The sequence below is a fragment of the Synchiropus splendidus genome, chromosome 1 (genome assembly GCF_027744825.2).
Source record: "Synchiropus splendidus isolate RoL2022-P1 chromosome 1, RoL_Sspl_1.0, whole genome shotgun sequence".
Lineage (NCBI taxonomy): Eukaryota > Metazoa > Chordata > Actinopteri > Syngnathiformes > Callionymidae > Synchiropus > Synchiropus splendidus.
In genome coordinates this window covers 46873320-46898956 of record NC_071334.1, presented here as the reverse complement: position 1 = coordinate 46898956, position 25637 = coordinate 46873320, and the positions used below count along the sequence as shown (strand labels likewise).

Here is a 25637-nt window from a genome sequence, read left to right as displayed (position 1 = left end):
ACACATGGTTGAGCTTGAAGAAGTTTCTGCTGTCAACACTACAATAGTGTTTTTCAACCGTCTTAATGTGGCAGGAGCATTGATTACTTTGGAAAACACATGATGATGAGCTTGTTGAATGTTTTCATGGTGGAGCGTCAGAGCGTCATGCTATACTGCACTGTGTTAAATTCTGAAAGTATCTTGCATGAAACGGCTGAAATTGACTTGCTCAAGGCTCATTTTTATGCCCCCTTTACATATGAACCCCTCCCCCCCGCGTTCTTTACGTTGTAGAAGTATTGATAATGTACTTCTTGCACAAAAGAGGAAACTGAGGCAGCGTTGTTGGAGGCAGTGGTTGGTGAGGCAGTTGAATATACTACATGATTGGAGGACAGAGGAATTCCGCCATTCTTCATGTCTCATTAGAGCTACATATCAGCTAGTAGCCGCAACACTGCCCCCCATGGTTTCCAGTAGTACTGCACTGTTTGCTCTGTATCCGTAAGCTCTGTGGAAATGTGCAGAAATATAAACACAGAGCACAGCCGCCACCTGTATCCGGATCTGTACGTAAGGTTTATCTTAAATGGGCCTTAAGACTACACGTTGTCTAGTTAATTTTTTGTCATTAATAGAATACCAACAACACACTGTTGACTTGTGACTTTTTGTCTTTGATTGCTACAAAATGTCACCCTCCTTTGTGACAGCGATGGTTTCTCAGTTGTGCAAACCTAGTAATCTCTCACTTGAATAGTTCTCAGTCTTGTGTCCTTTTGGTGACAACCTGAAGCTCCTGACCGCAGTTGAGAGGAGTTCTGTGGCTTGTCCAGGAAATGGTCTTTTGGCTCAGCTCATTCTTCACCACCTATAAAGAGAGGTGGTAGACGCTGCATAAGTCTGTCGTCCTCCCACTCCATCTTTCCCTCAGATGCAAGCCTGGCCCTAAAATGGATTCCTCCATTGTGCTGGGGGTTTCTAGGATTCAAATGTGTCTATTTTATCATCATTTGTTGAGCCTCTGTTGCTGCAATCTGAGAAGGCACCATCAGAGCAGTGACAGAAGGCAAAATATTGCAAAACTTTTTGACTTGATTTAGCCAATTCATATTGGATATTGTTAAGATATCATGTATATAGTTGTGTTTGCTTTCTGGGCTTGAGCTTTTTGTCGCTTGTCATCTGCTGAAAACGACAGCTTGTTGTCTCAGACAACGCACCAGATTTTCTAATGACATGTTTTGTTTCTTTGCCTCCAAACCCGAATCCTCATTCTCAAGACATTTTCAGCTCACACTGTTGGTCTGGGCTGACTTTTATCCTAGCATTCCAAGAAGATTTGTGATGCCCAAAGTTCATTGACAACAGAACATACTGTAGGTGCTGATCATTAAATACAATTCTCTGAATGGCAACATGAAGGTATTGCAGCTGTAAGGGTTTTGCAGCACTACTTATGTTGAAGTATTTCTCAAAGGACCCAACATGTGGTCGATATTTCCATAAGGAATTGCGACCACTGGAAGAAATTTCACAGGCTCTCAACTCTTGATGACTGACTAGCCATCTCCAGGAAGGATTCATGGAAGGTTACAGACTGTTCATGAAGCATTTGCCTCACTATTCACCAGGCAGCCTGATGCTTCCTTAGTTTGTCAACAAAGACGGGTGTGAGTACTCAACTTGTCATGTGTATGGAGTCATCTGTTGTGCAACAGCGTAGCGTGGATGTGCCTTGGATCTCATGAGCAAACAACCCGTCACTGGATTGTGTTTTCACTTGATGAAGAGTGTTCTTTTTTATGAGCTCATTTTAGGGAGGAAGATTATAATTTATAACTGGTTTTATCTTTTGTTGGCGCGTTTAGAACAAGAGCCATGAGCTGAGTGGCGTGTTTGGCTTCCAGTTGCTCGATTACAGTGGTGAATTACTTTAATCATTGCAAGGTGTTCACTTCTACTTTTCTGTTGGTGAGTCTCGCACCACTTCTCTCTCCAGCACTTCGTCTCAGGAAAGTGTGTGAGCTGGCAGGGAGGAAGATTTGGGGGGTTTAAGTGTGACATTCCTCCACAGCACGCGTGATGACAGCTGAGCATGTCACAAAAACGACGCTGGGCTGTAAGCAAAACAGCAGTTAACCGTCAACCCCTCCTGCAGCTCTCTCCCTTCTTCTCTCATGGTCCACGTCCTCCCGTTCACTGCCAGCACTTTTACTGCTGTGAAATTGTGAAACTGCAGTCTGTGATTAACATATCTGAGCTCATCCCAGAAGGACTCTCATGCTGTGGCATATTCTCATGCAAGTTGCTCAGGTACCGAGTGAAATCTAAGACCAGATAATCCAGGAAATGAAAAGTTATTAAGGCAGCGGGAATGTTGCTGGTTACACGATCATGTTTTTACATGTAACACCGCCATGGGTTCACAGCTGATCACTGGCTTGTTGCTGCAGAAATATAAAACACAACATTGTGCAACTTTGTGTTGATTTACCCGATTTGATTTTTCATTGTTTTTTTTTTTTTTTCCAGAAGCTCTGCAGAGACCGGACTTTGAGGGACAGGGTCTGACTGAGGCTGCACGCTGGAACTCTAAAGAGAACCTGTTGGCAGGACCCAGCGAGAATGACCCCAACCTGTTTGTGGCGCTCTATGATTTTGTTGCCAGTGGCGACAACACGCTCAGCATCACTAAAGGTGAGTGGCGGCATCTCGGTTATGTACAAAAGCAGTTCATTTTAAAGTTCACAGTTGTGAAATTGAATTTTGAATTGTGAAAAACAATTTAGCTTAACAGAAAGTATGCATACATACGCAAGAGTTGGAGTCACAAATTTTTTTCTAAAATGTCACTTGTGTTTTTTGATCTGGTTGTGATTTGACCTGTGCGAAAAAGACAAGAAGGTTATGTGTTCATACTATTTGTGTCAAAAGACTGAGACTTTGAATTGATTAGAATTTGGCAGACGGCCCTACATTTTACATCTTCGACTCGGCCCAGCACCAGCTCCATCAAAATAGGGACAAAGATCCCCGTGTGTACCCCCATTTAGGGCTGGTCACAGCTGCTCTGGGACACAAGAGTGGCTGCTTGAGTGAAGCGGCAGCTCCATAGGACAGTTGTGCAACCTGCGATGATGTATGGCTTAAGAGAGGGGTTCTTAACCTTTCTGATCTGGGCGCCCACCTGTCCCAGAACATATGAGCCCGGGGCCCATTCAAGTAATAGAACTGATTCATTACTCTTGATTTTATTTGTGATCAACAACTGTATTTAATCTACTTACACGTAAACAAACCAAAACCTTGCGACATAAAACCATGTGATCATCGCAAAGATATTTATTTGTCATCGAAAAATCCAACCAGCAGCAGAACCAGGTGCAAGTCATATTCATCAATTTATATAATAAAAGGAAAAAGTACCCTTGATGCAAACTGTTGAGAAAATTGGAAAAACTGAATAAAATACTGAATAAAATAAATAAACCATGTCTGAATATCATATAGTAAAAATAATATATTTTATTTAAACCCCTAAGAAGATATTAGTACAGTGTATCCCCATTTCAAAACAGGTCAACAGGTGCTTTCGTGTACAGTTTTTACTGTTGGGGCTGGCATTCTTTCTTAACCATTGTTTCTCCAGAAGAACTCCTCCATAGTTGTTAACTATCACAGATTTGCTTTTGTCAAGTCAATGCAGTGACACACTACTCCCACCATATGTAGCTAATGTAATAAACTGAGCGTCTCGTGGCCCACACGGCCCAGAGGTGTAAAACAAAGAAACTTTTAGCAGCCCACTAGGAGGCGCTTGCGGCCCAACCATGGGCCCCGGCCCTATGGTTACGAATCACTGGCTGAAGATACTGTAACAGATACAAAGACAGGAAGCAGATTTAGAAGAGGTAGAATTAAAGATGGGGTTTTCTTGTGACTTGTAAGGACAAGTTTAGAAACATGTGTATTAGTGGGACAACCTAAGTAGGAAAAGTTTAGAGACAAGAGAAGTTGGGGAAGTAAGATGGTTTGGACTTGTGAAGAGGACAGTTTGGGAACATATTGCACAATGAAGATGGAAATACTTTTCAAAAGAAGAAATGGAGATCGATGCCAGCGCAAGCTCAACCAGGTTGCTAAAAAAGGTGCATAGCACTCAACCTTCTCTCTCATGTTTTTGTGTGTCATTAGTTGTCTATCTCTCTCTAATATTAGAGATGAAGTGTCAAACACAGTGAACAAGCATAAATCTAATGGAATCACTAGCAAAGCATCAACCTTTGTGGCTTATGCTGTTGTTTCCTGAGGAACCAATCAGATTGAACGCATGTTAAAATGGTTTGTTTGGGTCAAGTTGATCTTTGTGTCCTGAGAAGCGGTGTTTGGACACTTAAGTGGCTCAATGGGAGGTCTTGAGTTCAATAAAATGGACCCTTAGAAGTCTTCGCCCTTGTCTTAATTCAAGGCTGTCTAACCGTCCTCTAATAGCTGGATTGCTTGAGATTCAGGGAATTGATCTCAACGGTTCATAAAGTGATGTCCTTATTGGGAAATTCCTCATGATCCTCCAGTCTGGTCTGCTTCCCTCAATGTTTGTCCGACTCTCTCTTCCTGCCGTAAGTCTGCTTGCTCCGGCGTTGATGCTGGAACAATGCTTCACATGGATCCCACAAACAAACGGAGGAAGGAAAGACAGAACATCTGCACCGGAATAAACAAGAGGGCCGATGTTCCATTGAGTTCTGTCGTCCTCCTTTGTGCCAATAATACTTCAGAAGTTGGATAATGACTTTCTACTGCACTCGCTCATTCTTTCACCCATGTAATTCCATGTCCAGGGGAGAAGCTGCGGGTGCTGGGCTACAACCACAACGGCGAGTGGTGCGAGGCCCGGACCAAGAATGGCCAGGGTTGGGTGCCGTCCAACTACATCACCCCAGTCAACAGTCTGGAGAAGCACAGCTGGTACCACGGACCCGTCTCACGCAATGCGGCCGAGTACCTGCTCAGCTCGGGAATCAACGGGAGCTTCCTGGTGCGAGAGAGCGAGAGCAGCCCCGGACAGAGGTCCATCTCTCTGCGGTACGAGGGGAGAGTCTACCATTACAGGATCAACACCGCGTCGGACGGCAAGGTGGGCGCACTCGCACACTGTGGGCTGTTACTTATCCCTCAAGATCCGGCTGCTGCTAGTCTCCGGCAAAGCCTCAAACCAAGGCTGAACTCTGGTCATACCATGCAAGGACCACCAGAGATCCTCTCAGCGCCAAAGTAAAGGTCTTTTAGGAACGGGTTGCGTGTAGACCTTTAATTGTTGCTGTACATTATGGAACGTGAAGATATTTTTTTAGAGGCAGGGATTTTACAAATAACAGGCCAATTTGAATTGTCCTGTGGACCAGATGTGGCCCATGATGAGTTATGTCGTGGTCCGGGCTAGTAAGGATCAGGTCCCCACCTTTGTGTCCCCACCAAGTTTGGTACTGTTTTGAGGAGGAGGTGACATGGTCGGTGATGCCATGACTCTCAGCCGTTTCATTCAGTGTTTCAACAGCAGAGTTGTGGATGATATTTATGTTGTACAGAAAAATACGGTACGGGTTGGGTGGGTTACTCCTACCCCTTTCGGCAATGCAAAAGCTGACATAAGGATAGCAACCCGGACCGGACTGCTCGGTGGAAACACGTATGGCAGCCATGTTTGATGTTTGTCTTTCTAAGCACAACAAAGTTGGTCCTTCCTTCAAGACTGGACACTGACCTCGCATGTCGCATGCATATGGTCAGTCCACGTGTCATCCTTCCTTCAGTGCGAGTGTAGCAAGTTCCCCTGAAGAGTGCAGAGTTATGACAGGAATCTCTGTAAGCCCGGCTGACACTGACGCCTGAACCACTGCAATTGTACAGACAGATGGAGCCAAGTATGCAAACACACTTGCTTCCTGGACTCGTATTGTGTTCCATCCTCCCACTGAGAACTTCTCAAAGGTGATATGGATATCATCGGGCACAACTCTTAAAAGTCCCCGTTTCACCAACACTCATGTTATCACCATCTAAACTGGTGATTGTTTGAAGCTCTAGAACGGCCAGGAGACCATTAAATCCTCCATGTTTCAGCTCGACTTGACTTCAGCTGCAGCGGCTTGAGCTGTGCAGATTGTGGAGCAAATCATTTTCAGGGTTATGTAAGACTTGGACAATGGAAAAGATTGTGTCCACTGAGCCCTGACCAGTATCCGCCCCCTCCACTAGCCAGCCTCCTGTGTAAGGCCTTGTGAGATTATGAACAGAAAAATACAAACTTTGACCCGTCAAAGTACTTCATCAATCAAAATACTTCATTGAGAATATGTCTCCCATTATCTGGATGGAATCCCTGAGTACTTTTGTTCAAGAGTTTTACATGTATCTGAATACATAGGTGGCCATGGTTTTTACATGTGGGTATGATAGGAGTCATATTTTAGGTCCCACTTCGATGTGCATGATCCAAGAATCACTGGATCTCATAGAATGGAAGTCTGATTTAATATCCTTTGAATGAGGATGCTCGTAGACACTCAGATTTGGTGGGTACCTCGAAAAAATGCAATGAATTTTCACCTAGGGTCATTTAATAATGAGTTCAGTCCTACAAAGATGGAGTTTAAATAGGTTTTTCCCTTTACAGCTGGGAAAAGTGCAAAGTACCTGGACTAGTGAGGTGTGGGATTAAAACTAACACCAGTTTAGTGTCTTAAAACCATGTCTTGAACAAGTGTACTGCTTCTTTCCGCCAGTTAAAGTCAAATTATTTCCCGATTCATCGGTGATACAGAGAAGTGACGAGTGGTGTGTGACCTCCCCGTCTCCCCTGCAGCTCTACGTCTCGTCTGAGAGCCGCTTCAACACTCTGGCAGAGCTGGTGCACCATCACTCCACGGTGGCCGACGGCCTCATCACCACGCTGCACTATCCGGCGCCGAAGCGCAACAAGCCCACCATCTACGGCGTCTCCCCCAACTACGACAAGTGGGAGATGGAGCGCACGGACATCACCATGAAGCACAAGCTGGGAGGAGGCCAGTACGGGGAGGTGTACGAGGGAGTGTGGAAGAAGTACAACCTCACCGTGGCTGTGAAGACGCTCAAGGTGCGTCACCTCCCAGTCTTTCTTTTCCTGCCCCCCACTTTATCCCTGAGCGATGCTGCCACCTGGTGTTGAGGAGATGCAACTGCGCTATTAACTTTTGTCGCCCTGCAGGAGGACACGATGGAGGTGGAAGAGTTTCTCAAGGAGGCCGCTGTCATGAAAGAGATCAAACACCCCAACTTGGTACAACTGCTAGGTAGGAGCTCCCAACAGGCGTTGCATCTGTGACCCGGTCCTGTTGGTCCTTCTCCTCCGTTCCAATCTGGTCTTGGTATCTTCCAGGCGTCTGCACACGAGAGCCTCCGTTCTACATCATCACAGAGTTCATGACTCATGGCAACCTGCTGGACTACCTGCGTGAGTGCAACAGAGAGGAGGTGAACGCCGTGGTGCTGCTGCACATGGCCACGCAGATCTCCTCCGCCATGGAGTACCTGGAGAAGAAGAACTTTATACACAGGTCTGCGAAGCAACGGTCAAGACTCAGACATGTGTCCTGCTTCTCTGAGCTGCTGCTGACCTCTCACCACTTCCTGTCATCCAGGGACTTGGCTGCTCGCAACTGTCTGGTCGGAGAGAACCACCTGGTCAAAGTGGCCGACTTCGGCTTGAGTCGGTTAATGACGGGCGACACCTACACTGCTCACCCCGGCGCCAAGTTCCCCATCAAGTGGACCGCACCAGAGAGCCTGGCCTACAACAAGTTCTCCATCAAGTCTGACGTCTGGGGTGAGTCGGGTCCGGGCCGGTGGGGAAGGTCAGTGGGGATGATGACTGCAAACGTTGGATCACTGGAGACATAAAGGGATTTGTCAATTACAATTTTAAAACATTTGAGAAAATTAAGGAAGAGATTCAAGTGGACAGTGAAGATTTTTTCAGATACTTGCAGACAATTTTTTCAACGCTGACATTAGACAGAAACTCTCTCCTGAAGGAAATGAAATTGTTCAGGTGTTTGTAGATGCTTATAAAGAAGTGCCCACAAAAACAATCTCCAAGGTGTATAGGAGCTTTTCGAAAAACAACGGTACAAACACACTGTATGTTAAAACAAAATGGGAGCAGGAGTTGGAAATCACAATATCTGAAAGAGAATGGGATTTAATGCGCAATCTGACTCTCGCTCTCCCGCAGCCTTTGGTGTGCTGCTTTGGGAGATCGCCACCTATGGGATGTCGCCCTACCCGGGCATCGACTTGTCTCAGGTCTACGAGTTGCTGGAGAAAGATTATCGAATGGACCGGCCTGAAGGATGTCCAGAGAAGGTGTACGAGCTGATGAGGGACTGTAAGTTTTCCACTCTTCAGGCTTGGTTTGCTGGGTTTGTTCCAGGCTTGTGCCTCCCTGATACAGGGAGCTCAGCTTTGAAGCTAAGTTGTGTCACAGCTGGTTTGACGTGTCGCACATCTGCTGGTACCTGAGCTGCAGCTGTGTGACTGTGCCGAGTCATGGCAATTTTGAGTTGAATGAAGCCGTCTTGTGCTCTGATGTTCTTTCATGGTCCTAAAACTAATGTCTTCTCAAGGTTGGAGATGGAACCCCACAGAGCGTCCGTCTTTTGCTGAAACGCATCAAGCCTTCGAGACCATGTTCCAGGAGTCCAGCATTTCCGACGGTAAGTTTTCCAGCCTCAGCTTTCCCACCTCAGCCCTCGTGAGATGTTGAGCTGCGGCTGCTCCCCCCACAGAGGTGGAGAAAGAGTTGGGGAAGAAGGGGAAGAAGGCGGCCCTGGGCCCCATCCAGCAGGCTCCGGAGCTTCCCACCAAAACCAGAACGCTGCGCAGGAACACTGAGATCCGTGACGGAGACAGTCCAGGTGAGACTCGGACTCGGTGGATGATTGCGGGGCGCCGTCTGTTCTCCTCTGACTGTCTTTTAAATTTCAGACCCACTGGAGCCGGAACCAGCCATCAACTCACCCATGCTCCCCAGGAAGGAGCGCCCCCTGCTGGACGGCAACCTCAACGAAGACGAACGCTTGCTGCCTAAGGACAAAGACAAGACGCGAGGCAGCGTCTTCCGCAGCCTCATCAAGAAGAAGAAGAGCGCGCCCACCCCCCCCAAGCGCAGCTCCTCCTTCAGAGAGATGGACTTGCACCCAGACAGAAGGCCTGGCTCCCTGGAGCCCCGGGACGGAGACGCTTGCAACAACGGGAGCGCCAACCACGACAGTGCCCATGGCTTTCTGAGCACCAGCAACAACGGGGCAGCGGGCATCACTAACGGGGCACCCACGTATCCCGGACCCTTGTTTCCGAGGAAGAAGGGGGCTCCAGCGGTGCCGGGACCCATGGGCAAGACGGCAACGACTCCGCCCAGCGAAGAGGAACTCAACACTACCTCCAAGCGCTTCCTTTGGTCCAGTCTGCCCGTCACCTCGGACGGCACGGAGTGGAAGTCGGTCACGCTGCCAAGGGACATGGGCCAGCGGCACTTCGATTCAGGCACATTCGGGGGGAAGCCCGCTCTGCCCCGCAAGAGGACCAGTGAGCAGAAGGGAGAGGCCCCGCTCCGACTCGGCACGCTGACCCCTCCCCCACGGCTCCCCAAAAAGACAGAGGAGACGTCAGATGAGGTGTTCAAGGACGCCGAGCCCAGTCCAGGATCCAGTCCACAAGCCCTGACGCCCAGGGTGCTGAGGAGACCAGGAGCGGCCGGACTGGAAAACTCCAAGACCAGCGCCCTTCACGCTGAGCTGCTGAAGCCCAACGTGTTTCCTGCTCTGGGGGCTGCGGCGGACGAGTGCCGGGCCCGGAGGAACAAGCACACCGGGGACTCTGTCAGGGAGCGAGGGAAGATCCAGAAGCCCAAGCCGGCACCACCCCCTCCCCCAGCTAATGCTAAAACAGGCAAGAGCTCCCGGAGCCCGACTCACGAGACCCCCTCATCCAGCGGCACAGACGTCAAAGCTCGGAGCCCCGGCTCGCCCTCGGAACACAGCAGCACGACCACTGACCCGACAAGCACATCCCCCACCGATGCCACCAAGAAGCTGCCGCTGACTGCCGCCTCCAAACCCAAACCGCTCAAGACCTCCACCTCCTCTCCTGCAGTCAGCACCTCCTTGTCCAGCCAGAGCCTCGGGGGCTTCTCCTCGCTGGTCTCGCCCACCGATCAGAACTCCCCCTCTGCATTCATCCCCCTTGTGGACACCAGACGCTCCCTCCGGAAGACCGCGCCTCGGCAAGGCACAGAGCGAACCCCCAACTCCGCGGTGACCCGTGAGATGGTGCTGGAGGGCACGGAGCGCCTCCGCCTGGCCATCTCCCGGAACTCGGAGCAGACGGGCAGCCACAACGCTGTGCTGGAAGCCGGGAAGAACCTGACCAAGTACTGCGTGAGCTACGTGGACTCCATCCAGCAGATGAGGAACAAGTTTGCCTTCCGGGAAGCCATCAACAAGCTGGAGAGCAGCCTGCGGGAGCTGCAGATCTGCCCCGCGGCCACCGGGAGCGCCAGCTCCCAGCAGGACTTCAGCAAGCTGCTGTCCTCCGTCAAAGAGATCAGCGACATCGTTCAGAGGTAGCAGCATCGACCCCAAACCGCCAGACTGATGAAAGGCTTTTGACATCGGAGGGCGAGACGCCTGTGGGGAACCAATCACAAGGAAGCCTCACAAATGTAGAAGCATGGGACCAACTCTTTTTTTTTTTTTTTAAATCGACCTTTTTAAAAACTCATTTGGGCAAAAGAAACCATGTTGTCTGCGGTTTAGTGGCTGCCGACTTTTCTGCTTCCACCTGTGACCTGCATGTTCTGGCCCGGTCAAACACTCTCTGTAGACTTCACGCTCCTCTGACGTGTGACTGGCTCGGGTTGTCCTGTGTGTTCGTGTGTGTTCGTGTGTGTTCGTGTGTGTGTGTGTGTGTGTGTGTGTGTGTGTGTCTCTACAGTGTTTGGAACTTCATGCCATAAGTTAGCAGCGAGAGGTCACTTCCACACGACAACGCTTCACTTAAAAAACTTCAGAGTTTGGGAGGCAGCAGGAACATATTGGGAAACTGCAAACTCACCTTCATGTTCAGCATATACTAACTGGAGTGACTTGACAGTGTCAGTGTTGCACTTTACCTTGGGTGTCTGGAGAACATTTCCAGCATGTATGAGACCTTGAGCTCCTTCAGAGAGGATGCGAAAATGCATGTCGTCAACACCCTTCAGTGTGTTAGTTATGAGAAGCCAATCGTTGAAAGCTGTGAGCACCGTCTCCATCGACACTGGAAGGTTCCAAGAACCTTTTGAGTTCCCTGTCTGTAAGGAGGCAGGTTGTGCACCCCTTTTATCAGGGGAGCAGGGGGTGGTGTGTCGGAGTGTCTTTGGAGAAGTTGTGAAGGCCAATGGAAAGTCCTGAACACCTTGAAGGATCTCCTCGTCACTTTTGTTAGGTAGTGAAAACTCCTTCCAACAGTGTACTTTAGTAACTTCTGGACAGTTGCGAATAACTTGGAAGGTGATGACAACAGATTTGTTCACACTGATCAGTTGAAGGTTTGAGGTTTCCCACCTTTCTTGGCTGTTATGCAAGTTGGTTCCCATCATTTCTTCAAGAATGTATTTTTTTCTAAGAGGTACCGCTTCATAAGCCGTGCGTGAGGGGTGCAGAAGCCAACTGTAGAGATGTGACCCGTTTTCTTGAACTGTTCCGTTTTTAAGTCAAGCGTAGTTCTGTGGAGCGAAATCTTTCTTCGTGCCTTAAGTCCTGACCAGCAGTGTTATGCAACGGCTGCTTGTCTTAACTGAAAATGAATTGGAGCTGCAGGCGAGGGACCAGGTGGCGAATGACAGAGCTTGTGTGTGTGTGTGTTTTTTTTTCTGGTGATGCAAGTTTGTGTCCGTGCCAGTGATAAAGCCATCAGTAGCATCATGTAGTTCGTACAGCGGGATTCACATTTCCGACGTCGGGGAAAACACTGGACTGAAATGTTTATAGACTTCTCACACGCCGTCTTAAATTAGAACCATGAAATCGAGATCTGTTTTTAAGCCTGCTATGCCCGAGGACTTGAGCTGATCCTACCATGGTACCGTCAGTGTTGGCTCTCATTCCACCATACCACTACTTTCTATTGTGTTTTTGTAAATAGACTCTCTGTGCAATTGCTGTTGCAATAAAACAAATGCGACTTGAAGCACCTCTTCTGTGTCACTCCAGAAAACACACAAGGTCTGGTTATGTATAATTTATTTTTTTTCTGTCTAGAGTATTTCGTCATTAAAATCAAAATGTCAACATTTTAAAATCATATACACGCAAGAACGCATTTAAATGTTAGCACAGCTCCTTAAAAATTTATACATATGTACGTTGTTTTTTTGTGTTTTTACATTTTTTTGTTGTTGTTGTGGACAGACAAAAGCGGGAAGTGGTCATTCGGGCGGCAAAGTGGCGGGAGAGAAACAGAAGGTCCTACTTCGCCAACTTAGACCAAGACGAAACCCCTGTCGAGTTAAGACAGTGACGCAGGCCTCATCCAGGAGGAGGCCCTAGGACAGGGGGGAACCAAAAAAAAAAAAGTGTCCTCTTCTTCGCTCCATAGAAAACAGGAATCAAAAGTTAGCAGACATAAATAGTTTTACTCATCGTCTCATTCCACTTCCTCTCCCATCGACCGGTAGTGTGCAGACAGGTGGGTGGGGTGACAGGTGGGTGTGTGGGGGGGTGTCTACTTGTCCGCCCGTACGTAGGTATATTAATACAAACTATGTTACAGAATTTCCCGAGCATGAATTACAGGCAAACCCACGACTACATCGACTGTACAGAGCCGAGCAAAGGAATCCCGAGAAGCGGCCAGCGATAGTTAGAAGCTGGATATTTACACGATCCGCTAGATGGCGCTAAAACAAAGCCCTCCGTTCATGTAAAAGAGGGGCGGGGCATGCTGCCGCTGTGGTTGTCTATACAAGGCAGAGTGGGCGGGGCTCCTCAGTGCAGCGTTAGTTACAGGAGTGTTGGTCTTCATGCCGTTTGATGAGAACAGATGATGAACACGACAGAAGAGGAAAACAGATGAGTGAGAATAAGGCAACAAACAATGAGAAGTGAAACGCTGACACCATCGCTGTGGGACCTGCTATGTGCCGTTGAGATCTACTGATGCTCCACTTTTTGATTTAAAAGTAAACTTGAATCATGCATAACTAAGTCTGGAATTTGGGTCTTTTTTTTTTTCCTAAAAGCCATAAAACAGTCTCATGAGCAGTGTGGTACCGACATCTACGCAAAGTGACGTGACGGAAGTGGTGGAGACAAGTGAGGAGGAGAAGGACGACACTAGTGAGGGAGAGGCCACACGGTCGGCTCAGAGCCCTGCATCCGTTCCCCTGGAGCAGGGAGGGAGGGAGGGAGGGAGGGAGGGAGGGAGGGAGGCGGTGGAATGATGGAGAGGAGGATTGTGGGAGATCAGGAGGACACACAGAGAACGAGAGAGAAACAGAGACAGAGTGGGTGAGGCGGGTTTGCTTGGTCATTAGCAGCCGCAGCCTTCCCTCTGAGGCTGTGGTTCGCTGCTTAGCCGGCCGCCCTGAGGGGCCGAGGGCTTGTGCTGGACGCCCGACTCGGCAGCATTCAGGTCCAGGCTGCCGTCCTGGATGTTCTGGTAGATCTTCTTCGCGGCCTCCAGGAAGGCGTCCTCCACGTTTTCACCCCTGAATCCAAGGAAGAGACGGTTTTGATACAGAAATTCTTTTTTTTTTCTTCTTCAGTGAGGCAACAACATGACAACAACTGCATCTCGAGCTGGCAAGTTCTGGAGACTTACGTTTTTGCGCTGGCTTCCAGGAACAACAGGCCTGCAGGACGAGAGGGAGGACAGTGATACAGGTCAGATCACTCTTTCCTGGCCGCCTGCAGCATGAGGACCTCAGACAGACTCACCGTTCTCCTCAGCGAACTGCTTAGCTTCTTCGTACGTGACGTCCCGCTGCGCCTCCAGGTCGGCTTTGTTTCCTATAAGGATGATCACCTGCAAGGGAGAAGGGTGTGAGCGGACGAGCCAGTGAGGAGCAGGAGCTTCCCTGCAGCGCTGGGTCATCGATCTCGCAGACAACAAGACCAGAGGACTCACTGAGGGACCTGGAATTACGTCACCTCCTGAGCCACTGAGCACCACACTCAAGACATCACATGACCCAACAGTTCTCAGCGAGAGGCTTGACATTATCCTCTAATGCTAAAACTGACATGGACAAAACACAATCTTTTCATGCCATCTCCCGCAGTACAGAGTGATCCCGCGTCAGTGCGAGTGCGGACAATCACGTGACCAATGAATGAACTGTGACGACTCGGCAAAAACGTGCCAAACTGTGTTTATAAGGAAGCGCATCTGTCAACAGAATGCAAGTGCTGAAGCCATCTAATCTCACGGTTCCTTGTGAATGTCTGTGGATTATGGAGCAGCTCTAGGAGACACACAAGTTGTCTGCTGTGTGGGACCATCTTGATCTCCCATCGGAGAACAATGTATTTATTTCAATGTCCTTGTTTCACCCAGTTTGTCTGAGATTTTCAAATTGTCTTCTTCTACTCCAATTCAAATAAACTTCAAGGTAAGTTCACTATTCACATTATTTTTAGTGAGAAATGCAACAGACTTAATTTAGAAAATGTTAAAACATTGGAGAACATTTGAATAAAAATGTGTAAAAACGAAAAGTGCACAGGCCTCCTCATTCACATCGTTTTCAGAATAAGGCAACATACAATGAGAAGTGAAGCGATGACGTCATCGCTGTGGGACCTGCTGTATTGACGCTCCACTTCTGATTTAAAAGTAAACTTGAATCATGCAAAACCAAGTCTAGAATTTGGATTTCGATTTTGACATGATTCATGTTCACACTATTTCAAGTTATGGAATAATGCAATATGGATGCAAAGATCTAAATGATATTATTGTAGTCACCAGGCCAGCGGTCAATTCAAGTCTGTCAAGTAGGTTGCCTGCAGGGATTTTTAATGTCCAGCAGGTGTCAGTATTCAGTGACACAGTATCAGCGCAGTGTGTCATAACACTTTATGATGCCCCATTAGTTTTCCACAGTGGGACCAAAACAGAGCTCACAGCACAGACAGAGCAGCTGGCGTCATGACAACAGACTATTTTGAGCAAGGCAGCAGGTAGACAGCAGAAACTTGTGTCAGTCTTAGCTTGCATTTACGCACTACAAGCTTGAAAAATACACCACACATGCGAGAGCGGGGACTCACGGTGTTGGGATTGGTGAGGTTCCTGGCATCAGTCAGCCAGCTGCTGAGGTGGTTATACGTGCTTCTCCTGCCAGACAGGAGGAGAAGGGTTACCATGACAACCAGTAGGCACATGGCCAACATGCTCAAGAAGCTGGCTGTACAGGAAGAGTCGCCACACACAAACAACAACGCTCATTCTGACTAGCAGAGCAGTGACAGCCTGTCTGTCAAGAAAGCAGGTGCGAGCGGGACAGAGATCTCACAGCTGCGTCTTGACATGACGGCCAACAAAACTCTGGGTCGTGAAGCAGGCAAGGCCAGCACTCACCTGGTGATGTCGTACACCATCAGAGCCCCGGCAGCGCCACGGTAGTACGAGCGGGTGACTGCCCTGAAGCGCTCCTGTCCTGCTGTGTCCCATATCTGCAGCTTGATCTTCTGACCGCTCACCTCGATTATCCGAGTCCCAAACTCCACCCCAATCGTGTGAGGACAGTCAGCCATAACTGCAGAGAGAGAGAGAGAGAGTGAGAGCGTGCAGCAGGTTATGATCACGGTCGCGCTGAGGACAAGTCTGAGTCTCACAGCGTCATGTGCAAGAAGGGCCCCAGATATGAAACGCTGCCACGAGAGGAACGGCCCTATTAATAAAGACTTGGATGATGAACCCAAATGAGATCAGATGTTTGACTAAACAGCCACTGAACAAGTGTTTACTGAAGAGCCAGACGCCGGTTCAGGTCACGCAACGAGTGTTTGTTGATCAGATTATTAGACGGATGAAGTCAGTGCCTGGTGTGGTGAGACACAGACCATCAGTCACAGGATTTATGACATGCACGAGTCTGTCATGCTCATTTTAACAATCTCACTCCAACAAGGTAACAAACATGCCGTCCTGTTTAGGTTTCTAGAGGCGTGCGCGCGCACGCACAGACTACAATGGTCTGTGAGGGTGCAAGTCATGGTTTCGAGGGCCTGTAAGATAAAATAAAGCCCATAATACACACAACACCACAAAGACTCATGTGGCAAGTAACAATGTTCAGTGACAGTGTAGTGTGAGATGTATTTTTAAGGCCTCCACAAGTGCTTCTCATGGGTTTTGGGAAGTAGCAGATGGTCAAATTACATTTATCCAACTCAACCTTTTTATTCGTTTCCTCATAATTCATCACTTCCTTTATGTGGCCTGAAATGCTTATTAAAAGCATTTCCTATTATCAAAAGTAAGACCAGTCTTTTGTAGCGCACAACAGTGTGTACGATAAGAATAGCAGCTACTCACAATGAAATCAAGCTAATCTTTTGTTATCACAAATCAGCTACATCCTGCCCCTTCTACCATCTTCAGTTCTACTTGAGCAGGAAACTGCTGTGTGGTGACATGAGGGGTGATGGGCCTTGAGAGAGCTAGAAGCGGTCGAGGGTACCACGCCCTTCCATCCTTGCTAGTGGTTGAATGAATCAGTGAATGAAAATCAAAATGTTCAACATTATAAAAGGCACATTTAGAACCGGGCTTTTAGAACCCCCCTCCCCCAACCCAACCCAACCCATAACCCCATTGCTCCAGACACACCATGTCAATGCCATCAGTGTCAGACATCAATAGCAGCACGCTTCCATGCCGGCAGTGTCACGTCTCGCGAGATCACAGCGGGTAAATAAATATGGCGATTGCGGTGGCCAAAATGCGGTTGTGAAAGGTTCAAGAATTTGCGAATTTGTGTGCGGAAGCACAATTTAACACTAGGAGTTGGGCATTAAACAGGCACTAATAATACATTTAGGGCATCCTGCTGCTGAAACAGAGCATCCAGTTTTGAGTGCTGGAGCGCATGTTTTGCAGTTTTGGGCGTCCACCCAAGACACATTATTGCAAAAGCCTTTTTAGAACGTTAAACTGAAATGACTTCATGATTCTGACCCATCAATGCCCCCGTTCTCCCTCCCCCGTTTGAAAGTTATCTGCTGCAGTGTCAGAAGAAGAAAAAAAATATGCATCAGATGGTGTCAAACAATGTGTTTGTGGAGTCCATTTATATGCAGCTTCACAAAACGATTCCAAATCTGACATGGCCACCAATAAAAATAGGATGAAAGGGGATTCAGATGGTTGAAACCTTTTCCTTCAGTTTACTTAGATGAATGTTCTAACCGTTACGAGGACCTCTCAGCTGGTGAAGATGCATGGATGCATGCACCGTCCAATTGTGGGTCCAAACATGCGCGAGTAGTTACCTTTCACACGTCATGAGCCATGTGTAATCAATGGCATTTTGATGCAAAGTGAGTTTGGAACGTGGCGCCCAATCATCTCGGTGAGTGAGCAGGAAGTGCTGGTGGATGGCTGAATGAGCGCCGCGGCATCTGGCCCGTTAATAGCGGCAGTAATCTTGACGCTGCTGAATGGTAATTGGAGTCTGCAGCTGACACACAGAGGAGTCTCACTGTTGAAGCTCTTTCTCCGTTGCTGACTTTAAAAGGAAATCTAAATGGTTGAAGGCTTGAGCCCAGAAACCTTACACAGAGGCGCTCGCGCTGATGAAATCAAAATCGGCAGCACTTACATTTCTTTTCTGTGAACTGGTGGAGCAAGCATGACTTCCCTACGCCCATGTCTCCTGCGGAGGGAGAAGGAAGGTCAGCATGTGAGACGGCAACAACAATTCTCTGTTCAATCCAGCAGTGCTGCTCTGGTGACAAACTGCCGTTTGCTTCAGGCCGACAAGTTTGAAGCGCAAGAGCCCGCAGCTGTGAACTTAAACATACAACTGCCGGTTTGGTGTAGAACATGTTAAGGTTTCCAACAAATATTCAAGTCGTTAGCTCATTTCTTCAGACCATGAATTATCTTTTTATTTAATGCAAGATCAAATGTAATCGTATCCCTTTAAATTGACAGTTCATAGTCTATATTGGCTCACTGGCTTCAGAAACCGTAAATGAAGTCATTGAAGTTGCAGTTCACGTACCGATAATGATGTATTTGAAAATGTAGGAGTAGTTGTACGGTGCCGTGGCCATCGTGGCTCTGCAAGGGAGAAGAGAGAACATAGTTGAACATGTGCACGGGTCTTTTTATTTATATATATATATATATATATATATATATATATATATATATATATATATATATAGCGTCTGAGAACATTGCCAGGCAGGATTTTAATGCTCAACACCTTTCAGCTGGTTCATCCTGCATGTTGAGAATTTGTGTCAACGCACATGTACTGATGAACATACTGCACGGAAAAAGATTCTGTGCCACATTATTATACAAGACAAGTCTACAATGACCAAACACATCATCCAATACAAGTGTTTTTTAATGGCTCCAGAAAGCCTCTATGACCCAACCCTGGTATCACCTTTGTTTTTACCTGCAGTGTGCTATCATGTTGCTCTACAGTCTTTGATATGCATTTGTGACCCATCCCTTAAACCTTTTATGTGCCAGTAGCGCTGCTCGATTATTGGTGCACCATTTCAATTCCTGAATGAAGTAACTCCTGCTCATATACAGGGGTTGGACAAAATAATGAAAACACCTTGAAGTAAAAAAAAAGAGCTTTAGGGTGTTTCCATTATTTTGTCCAACCCCTGTATATTGAACAGGAAAGGAACTGTCCTTCACAAAATCTGCAGTTTCAAACCCAACATGCAAACAGATTTATTGAGCCAAACACAAGTTCAAATGTGAGCAAGTGAATCCACATTTCGTATTCCAAAAGTCATCACCTGAGAAGTCAATCATTGACCTGGAATATGTCGTAATGCAAGCACCATCAAATGCTATGACATCAGCTGCAGCCAAACCTTCCAAGAGCTCCCGTGTTTAAATACGAAAACTGGATGAGCAGCATTTTCAAAGAACCTTTGTTTTTCCAAAAGTCAGTAAAATTATACAATGCAGAGACGGTTTTAAAAGTCATGCAGTGATGTTGTGGATAAACCATGCGGAACCAGGACTCCAAAGCCAATGCAGCGAAATGCAATTACTGGACTTGAATTAAGAAATATTTTCAAAAGAAAAACATTCCCAACATGATGAGGCAGGTATTGTAGAGATTACACAGAAGACTGGAGTACAACAATGAGCAACAGCTTCACAATATCTGTCCTTAAAGTTGGTGTTTCAAAATTCAGATTCTCTTTAGCCACACAGCAGAAAGGGGAGGGGAAGTGAGACAGCAGGTCTCAGAAGACTCTAACATTGATTTTGTTACCGACATGTTGTTCAGTCTAATGGAGTTGGACGGTGACAATTCAGCTCAGTTCATCCTCGGCAACATTTGAGAAATCAATGGTCAAGTCTCCAGAGATGAATTGTGTGAGTTATAATGTACCCACAGCTCTGTAATGATATGGAACGTCACGTACACATGTTCACGCCTCAGCTGTTTAACATTAGATTAGACGGCAGCCTTTATTGGTCCCACAGTTGATAGGCATTTATTCACATAAGATGCTACCCGCAGCCTCACTGTAAAAGGTGTCTAAAGTATGTCTAAAAATGACACTTTTAAAAACATGTTCAGTGACCCTTGAAGTTTATGGCCTTTCTACATTTTTTTACTGCATCTTCAGCTGGCACTTACAAAGCTCCTGACACCAGTTCTCGATAGTTCACTCAGTTAATCGACCAGAAAACCTTGTTATACCAGCGAATAAACAGAGGTAAACACATTAGTGTCCATGCACAGCATCAATCATGTCAAATACAAGAGGTGTCACTGCTATTTTAGTAGTACACCTCTGCACACTAACTGCTGTGCTTTTTTGACTTATGCTGGAATAAAAACCCATTCGTTGATGATGAATAAGTGATCATCTTTCAAAGACACAGAATCGTGTGGTGAAGTCTGACAATGTCAGTTCCTGGAAACTGAAATCAGTGCGTTGCATCATAGCTTGTGTTTAAACTTCTGCAGTTCAGCGTCCATGTTCGACAGGCCAGATTATGGCTGACACAGACATAAGAAATGTGGAAGCACTGTGATAAGAGACACTGGAGAAAGAGCAGCAAAAATAGAGCGAGTGAGTTAAAAAAGACTCTGGATACTGGGATGATGTGTCAGATAAGACGCTGCAGATTTTAAGTAGCCAATCATAAGTGTGCTGTGAGCATGGCATACACTGATTCAGTGGCTCTGAATGCCTTTTCAACCTATAAGAAAGATCCTTGTCTATTAACCAGGAAACAACAGAACAGGTCAAAAGCATTGAGCATTGAAAGTGAAGTTGGACTGAACACATTAGTACAGAGCTGTAAATCTAGCTCCAACACCATTACCTCCGGAGGAAGAGATCAATTCAGAATAAAGATCTATTACACCGACTATACAATCTACCTGTGTGCATCAGATATATTTCTTTCATGCCAATGTTTATTGGTCTCAGTGATAACACAAAACATCTTTCACTCCACGCAATTTTAATTTGGACAAAATTGACTTTTACCGAGCCAGGTTCAATGCAACAACTGTTCTCCCAATTCTGTTTTTGTAAGAGAGCTTTAGTGTTTGAGTTTGTATAATTAGCCATATCAGCTCCATAGTATTATATTAATCCACTTTTAAAATTACAACATATGCTTTAGAAACCCACGCAAGCAGTTCAAGGATTTCCTCCCGTCACATGAGAGTCATGTGACATCTCAGTCCCCACAGTGATCTCCATGGAAAGAGTTAGGAAAATTTAAAAAAATGTTTCTCGCAACTAAAGAAACATTTCTGAGCTTGTATCAAACAGTTTCAGCATTTCACACTGGTGTATCACGGTCACCGCTTTCCTCCTCAACACAGACACTTCCCATCGAGGCTAAGGGTGAATCAAACGTAAGGCATCAGGAAATAATGACACATATACAGCCAGTGTGGTTCAGCAGTTGGCGTTCACATGACCAACCATGTGACTGATCGGCAGCCAGAACAGTTTCACAATATTTGAGTTTAAGTCGAACAGAGACATATGCTTAAGCTTAAACCATGTCAGATCGCATAACCAGATGGATTTTTATCAGACACAGACACTAATACCTTTTGTTTGTTTGAAAAACACCACCTCCCAAATTTGAACTGACAAATGTAACCACACAAAAACACATCCCTCAAACAGCAGAACGTGACTGTTCATGGCCTCATGGATTAAAGAGAACCTTCAACCACACCCACGCTTGTATAGTACCACTAGAAATTGCATCTCTCGCATCATCAATGGGGAATGATGGGTGGTCCAGTTCGTAAGATCATCTCACCAAAGCCTCACCTCCAAATTCTACCTTCAAATCCAGGAAGTGGGTCAGTGGCATGACAGAACTACAACAGACCATATGGTTTTCATCCTACAATACATTTCTTACAGTGCAAATATTATCTTTCAGTCGGGAAAACACATTCATACATTTTGCTGCAGACAGTGGTCATATATTACAGCATCACAGAAATGTACACGTACAACTCACCTAAAATACTACAAAAATGAGCAGCAACGATGTCTTGCGTGTACATAAGAACGATTATTTAATACTATGTGCAGTTCATACTTTTCTAATAGTGATGGATCTATCGTAGGCGATACCGTTTTTCTTCAAATCCTCATGGAATCCCAAACATTTGACACTGTAACGTTATGTCGTCTCCAGCTAGCTTCGACCGACAGCCGGCAAAACGAACTCCTAATTTCATAGAACACCTAGCGTTGCAAATTGGACATTCCTCGATACGAATACGCATATACCGTATATATACATATATGGACGAGCCTCGCCTTAGTGAGCACGCTAGATGGCCGTGTCAACAAACGCGGCCCTAATTAAACACCAGCTGGTGTCACAGCTAAGTTCGCGTTAGCCGGCTAGCAGACACTTCGGCTGGAGTATGGCAAGCAACCACCACAACAGAGGCGTCTGTTGATAGAAATATATAGAAAACTGCTATGTCCGCAATACATCGCACACAGATAGAGTCGAAAGAGATGGAATCTTGCGTTGTCACGATTACAAAGGGACGCACTGGCCACTAGCGGTAGCTTTAGCATGTTAGCTCAGTAACTAGCTGGTGGGGATAAAAATGACACAATTGGCACTAAACCCTGCGGTAAAATAGGCGTGTAATAATCAAAACCAGTATCTAGTAATAGTTTTATGGGTTTTCGTTTACGTCCAAACCATGACGACCATTTAATTGCTTTCTGTTCGGCCAGCTTCCAGCTTCGTTAGCTTGCCAATTAGCAGCAAGCAGGAGGACAAAACACCGGCAGCATCGCCGCGTTTGCGATCATATGTCCAAGGGTGTATATGTCTGCGTGCATCTGAGGGGGCTTCGGTGCTTGTCCTTACCAGAAATGAAGGCTGAGACGCGTATTGTCGAGGAGTTGAGCGCAGGTATCCCGACTCAAGTGTGAGCTGTCTGTCCAAGATGGCTGCTGTGGACACAGGGTTTCCTCCGCTCGCTACAATGGGCTTCTGGGACAAAGAGCATCGAGCAGATCTGCGTCTCCTCGCTGATAACCCGCCTCACCTGCACAGGTGTACTCGAGGGATTAAAGCGTACGGCAAATACGTTCATAAGAACCGCGACATTTTCTCAAAGGTCATCCGAATAGAATATACAAGGTGATGCAACACCTTGAACCTGTTTGCGCCACTGTTTGGGAAGGCATCAACAACACTGTGAAGGTTGTTATGAACAGCCCTGTTGTATTTCAAAACGCTTTTAGTTAGTTTTAGTTGTCTAAAGGTCATTGCGGTTGCAGAGCTGAATTAATAAGAATAAGCAGTCATTTATTATGAATACAAATTGAATGAAGTGCCTCATGTTATAGCACAGACTAATCTTAAAACTAGATGATCCTATAGTTGTTTAAAACAAACCATAACCTGTTCAGTCCCCAGCATTTTGGGACAGGATTTAACAAAAAAGGGCAGTGTTTTTTTTAATAGTCCACTTGTTTGTGGACTATTAACAGTAATAAGACCATAAATAAAATGCTGTTAGTATTAATAATGCTACTCTTACTAATATATATCAGATTCCATGTCACATGGAGACATTACTGTCTGGATTATTTCTCAAAAGTTATCTCCTGCTCTGTTTTCTTTCAGGAGTTGTTGCACGAGTCTTCCATCTTTTTCTGACTGAAATGGCTGTCATGTTGTTGCATCTCTACAAGATGGTTCAGGCAGTGTCCCCTAAATTGTGTGTGTCTTAGTGTGTAGAGAGTCAACACACCTCCATTGGGGACTCCAGTGATAGGTGCAGGGTTCTTGCATGCACTGCTGGTGGATTAAGAGTGTATAATCTAATAAATAAATAAAAGTTTGTGCAGGAGTGTCTAGATGATAGATGTTGAGGACTGATGGAGTGAAATGAAGTGTTCCCCGGGTGTGTGAAAAACACACTTAATATGATAAGATCTATTATCATTGAGTTTGAGTATATATATCGATATTTTTTTTGCTGCAATTGCCAAAAAAGGTCTCAGTTTGTGGTGTTTCAGTCTCAACCGAAGGAGTCTTTTGACTCATACACCAACAAAACTGTGGCGAGGAAAATGCTGCAGACCCTTTTTTTGCCATGTTAAACTCAGATGTGGCATCAGATTTACTCCTTTGTCATGACAGTTTCCTGGAAGTTGTATTCGGTCAAGCTTAATGTGCCTCATGGCCTTTGAAGTCCCGGTTCTGGATTGAAAAAAAATATGATTTGTTACTGGAAGATGCGTTCATTTTCCACATTTTCCCTCAAAGTTTAGAAAGACAACTGCCTCCATGTGATCTTAATCATTCTCCATGATCACATGTTACATCCACATGTCATCAATAGCTGTTTACCTGAACAGCCTGGCTGCTATTTAAAGGCACCCTGTCTCCATCATTGGTTTGCATTGTTTGTACTATGTCTATGTTTGGAGCAGTATGCTGATCTGACATTGAATTTCCTGGGAGTGAGGACCTACATATCCACATCACTTAAACACTTCTGAATGGTGTCCTGTGTCGTCAATACTTGTTCATGAGCTGTGGCTCAATAGGAATGATGATAGGTTGAAGAGCTGTTGGAGTTGTTTTAGTACGGCAGTGCAGAGTGAAAGTTTCTGTTTCTGTTAAAATTGGGGTATTGACACCTATAATAGAGTGATTCTTTCTCTTTGGTCTTCACCCTCTAGATTTGCACAGGAGGATAAGGGGATGCCAAGGAGATGCTGGTCGAGGTACAGTTGGAACACGAACCACCGACACTGGTTCTTTTGAAAAATATCAAACGTTTTATTACAATAAATCACCACATGACATATTTCACTGTACATTTTTTACAACCATACATCACAAGGACATGCAGTGTGCTTTCTCAATCTTAACCAGGAGACAAACTATAAAAATAGACGTTTTGCACAGTCAGTAGCCTGGAATCCACATGGCCCACTGTATTTAAGAACTGGCCTGACAGACAGATGTAGACTTCACTCATGCTGGGGCCTTGTTGATGGAGTGATACACGTCTTGTGTTAACCATGTGATGATAACCACCAATCATCCCTGACATTATGACCACCCGTCTTGTAAGCTTGTGATACCCTTGTGGTGCTGAAGGGGAAGCTTTTTAGAGTCCTTTTGTGCAGGCGCCGTCCACTCCAACAAACAACATCATTTAGTTTAGATTTCAAAGCTGAACAAGTTCATACCATTCGGATGAAGGCATATCGGAGGAGAGTATCTTTGACACAGAGTCGGAAGGAAGTAGCTTCAGTGAGAGGAAATTGTACAGAACGCCCACATCAGATGGATCTTTTCTCTGACACTGGAAGATTAGATTAAATTAGAAGTGAATGTGTCACTAGCGATCTAGAGCCCAAAAAGATGGTCCTGTTTAAATGGACCAATCGTCGGTTCTTGGAAATGTTTCGGCCATGTGTCTCTCAGAACCTTTTAATGCGGACTCTCTGCTTTACCTTTAAGGATAGCTACGAACACTACTCAGTTTGATGAAGGTGCAGCAGCTTAGTCATGCGTAGGGACTACTTTCATGTCAGCTATCTATTCTTGCACTCCTGACCACCGGGTTTGCCACAGTTTCCAGCAATATTTTGCTCATCAGAACTGGACAATGGAGCAGTTGAGGTGCTCTGATGATTGCTTGGTGCTTATGTAGCCCCATATATATGAAACTCTTGACAACGCTTTGACTGAAGACGCTCAAAACATGGCGAGCTGTGGCGGAAACGAAGATATATATGTGTTAATTCAGAAAGGTGGTCATATCGCTGAGGTTGTGCACATGAAAATAAGTACAAAACGAAGAGCTTCAAGCA

At 46.1% G+C, this 25637-nt stretch overlaps 2 protein-coding genes across 4 annotated transcripts in view; one reads left to right on the top strand and one right to left on the bottom strand.

Moving 5' to 3' along the window:
- The window catches only part of abl1 (c-abl oncogene 1, non-receptor tyrosine kinase), a 29125-nt gene extending 16716 nt beyond the window's left edge, over window positions 1-12409 (top strand). For 2 of the 3 annotated variants that reach the window (XM_053862230.1, XM_053862238.1), the window contains exons 3-12: window positions 2518-2682; window positions 4827-5122; window positions 6851-7123; window positions 7235-7319; window positions 7406-7583; window positions 7668-7852; window positions 8261-8413; window positions 8652-8741; window positions 8814-8942; window positions 9013-12407. In XM_053862230.1, the coding sequence (XP_053718205.1) occupies window positions 2518-2682; window positions 4827-5122; window positions 6851-7123; window positions 7235-7319; window positions 7406-7583; window positions 7668-7852; window positions 8261-8413; window positions 8652-8741; window positions 8814-8942; window positions 9013-10652 (3194 nt within the window). In that variant the 3' untranslated portion in view covers window positions 10653-12407. Of the gene's footprint in view, window positions 1-2517; window positions 2683-4826; window positions 5123-6850; window positions 7124-7234; window positions 7320-7405; window positions 7584-7667; window positions 7853-8260; window positions 8414-8651; window positions 8742-8813; window positions 8943-9012 lie in introns of all 3 variants that reach the window. The other variant, XM_053862246.1, reaches the window with a different exon arrangement.
- rab14l (RAB14, member RAS oncogene family, like) lies at window positions 12158-22824 on the bottom strand. The gene is made up of 8 exons (XM_053862259.1): window positions 22666-22824; window positions 18299-18357; window positions 17894-17947; window positions 15649-15826; window positions 15339-15405; window positions 14004-14091; window positions 13888-13918; window positions 12158-13774 (listed from the first exon to the last, which is right to left on the bottom strand). Exons 2-8 carry the CDS (start codon window positions 18348-18350, stop codon window positions 13597-13599), a joined length of 648 nt encoding a protein of 215 aa, XP_053718234.1. The 5' UTR covers window positions 18351-18357; window positions 22666-22824; the 3' UTR covers window positions 12158-13596.
- Window positions 22825-25637: the final 2813 nt, after the last annotated feature.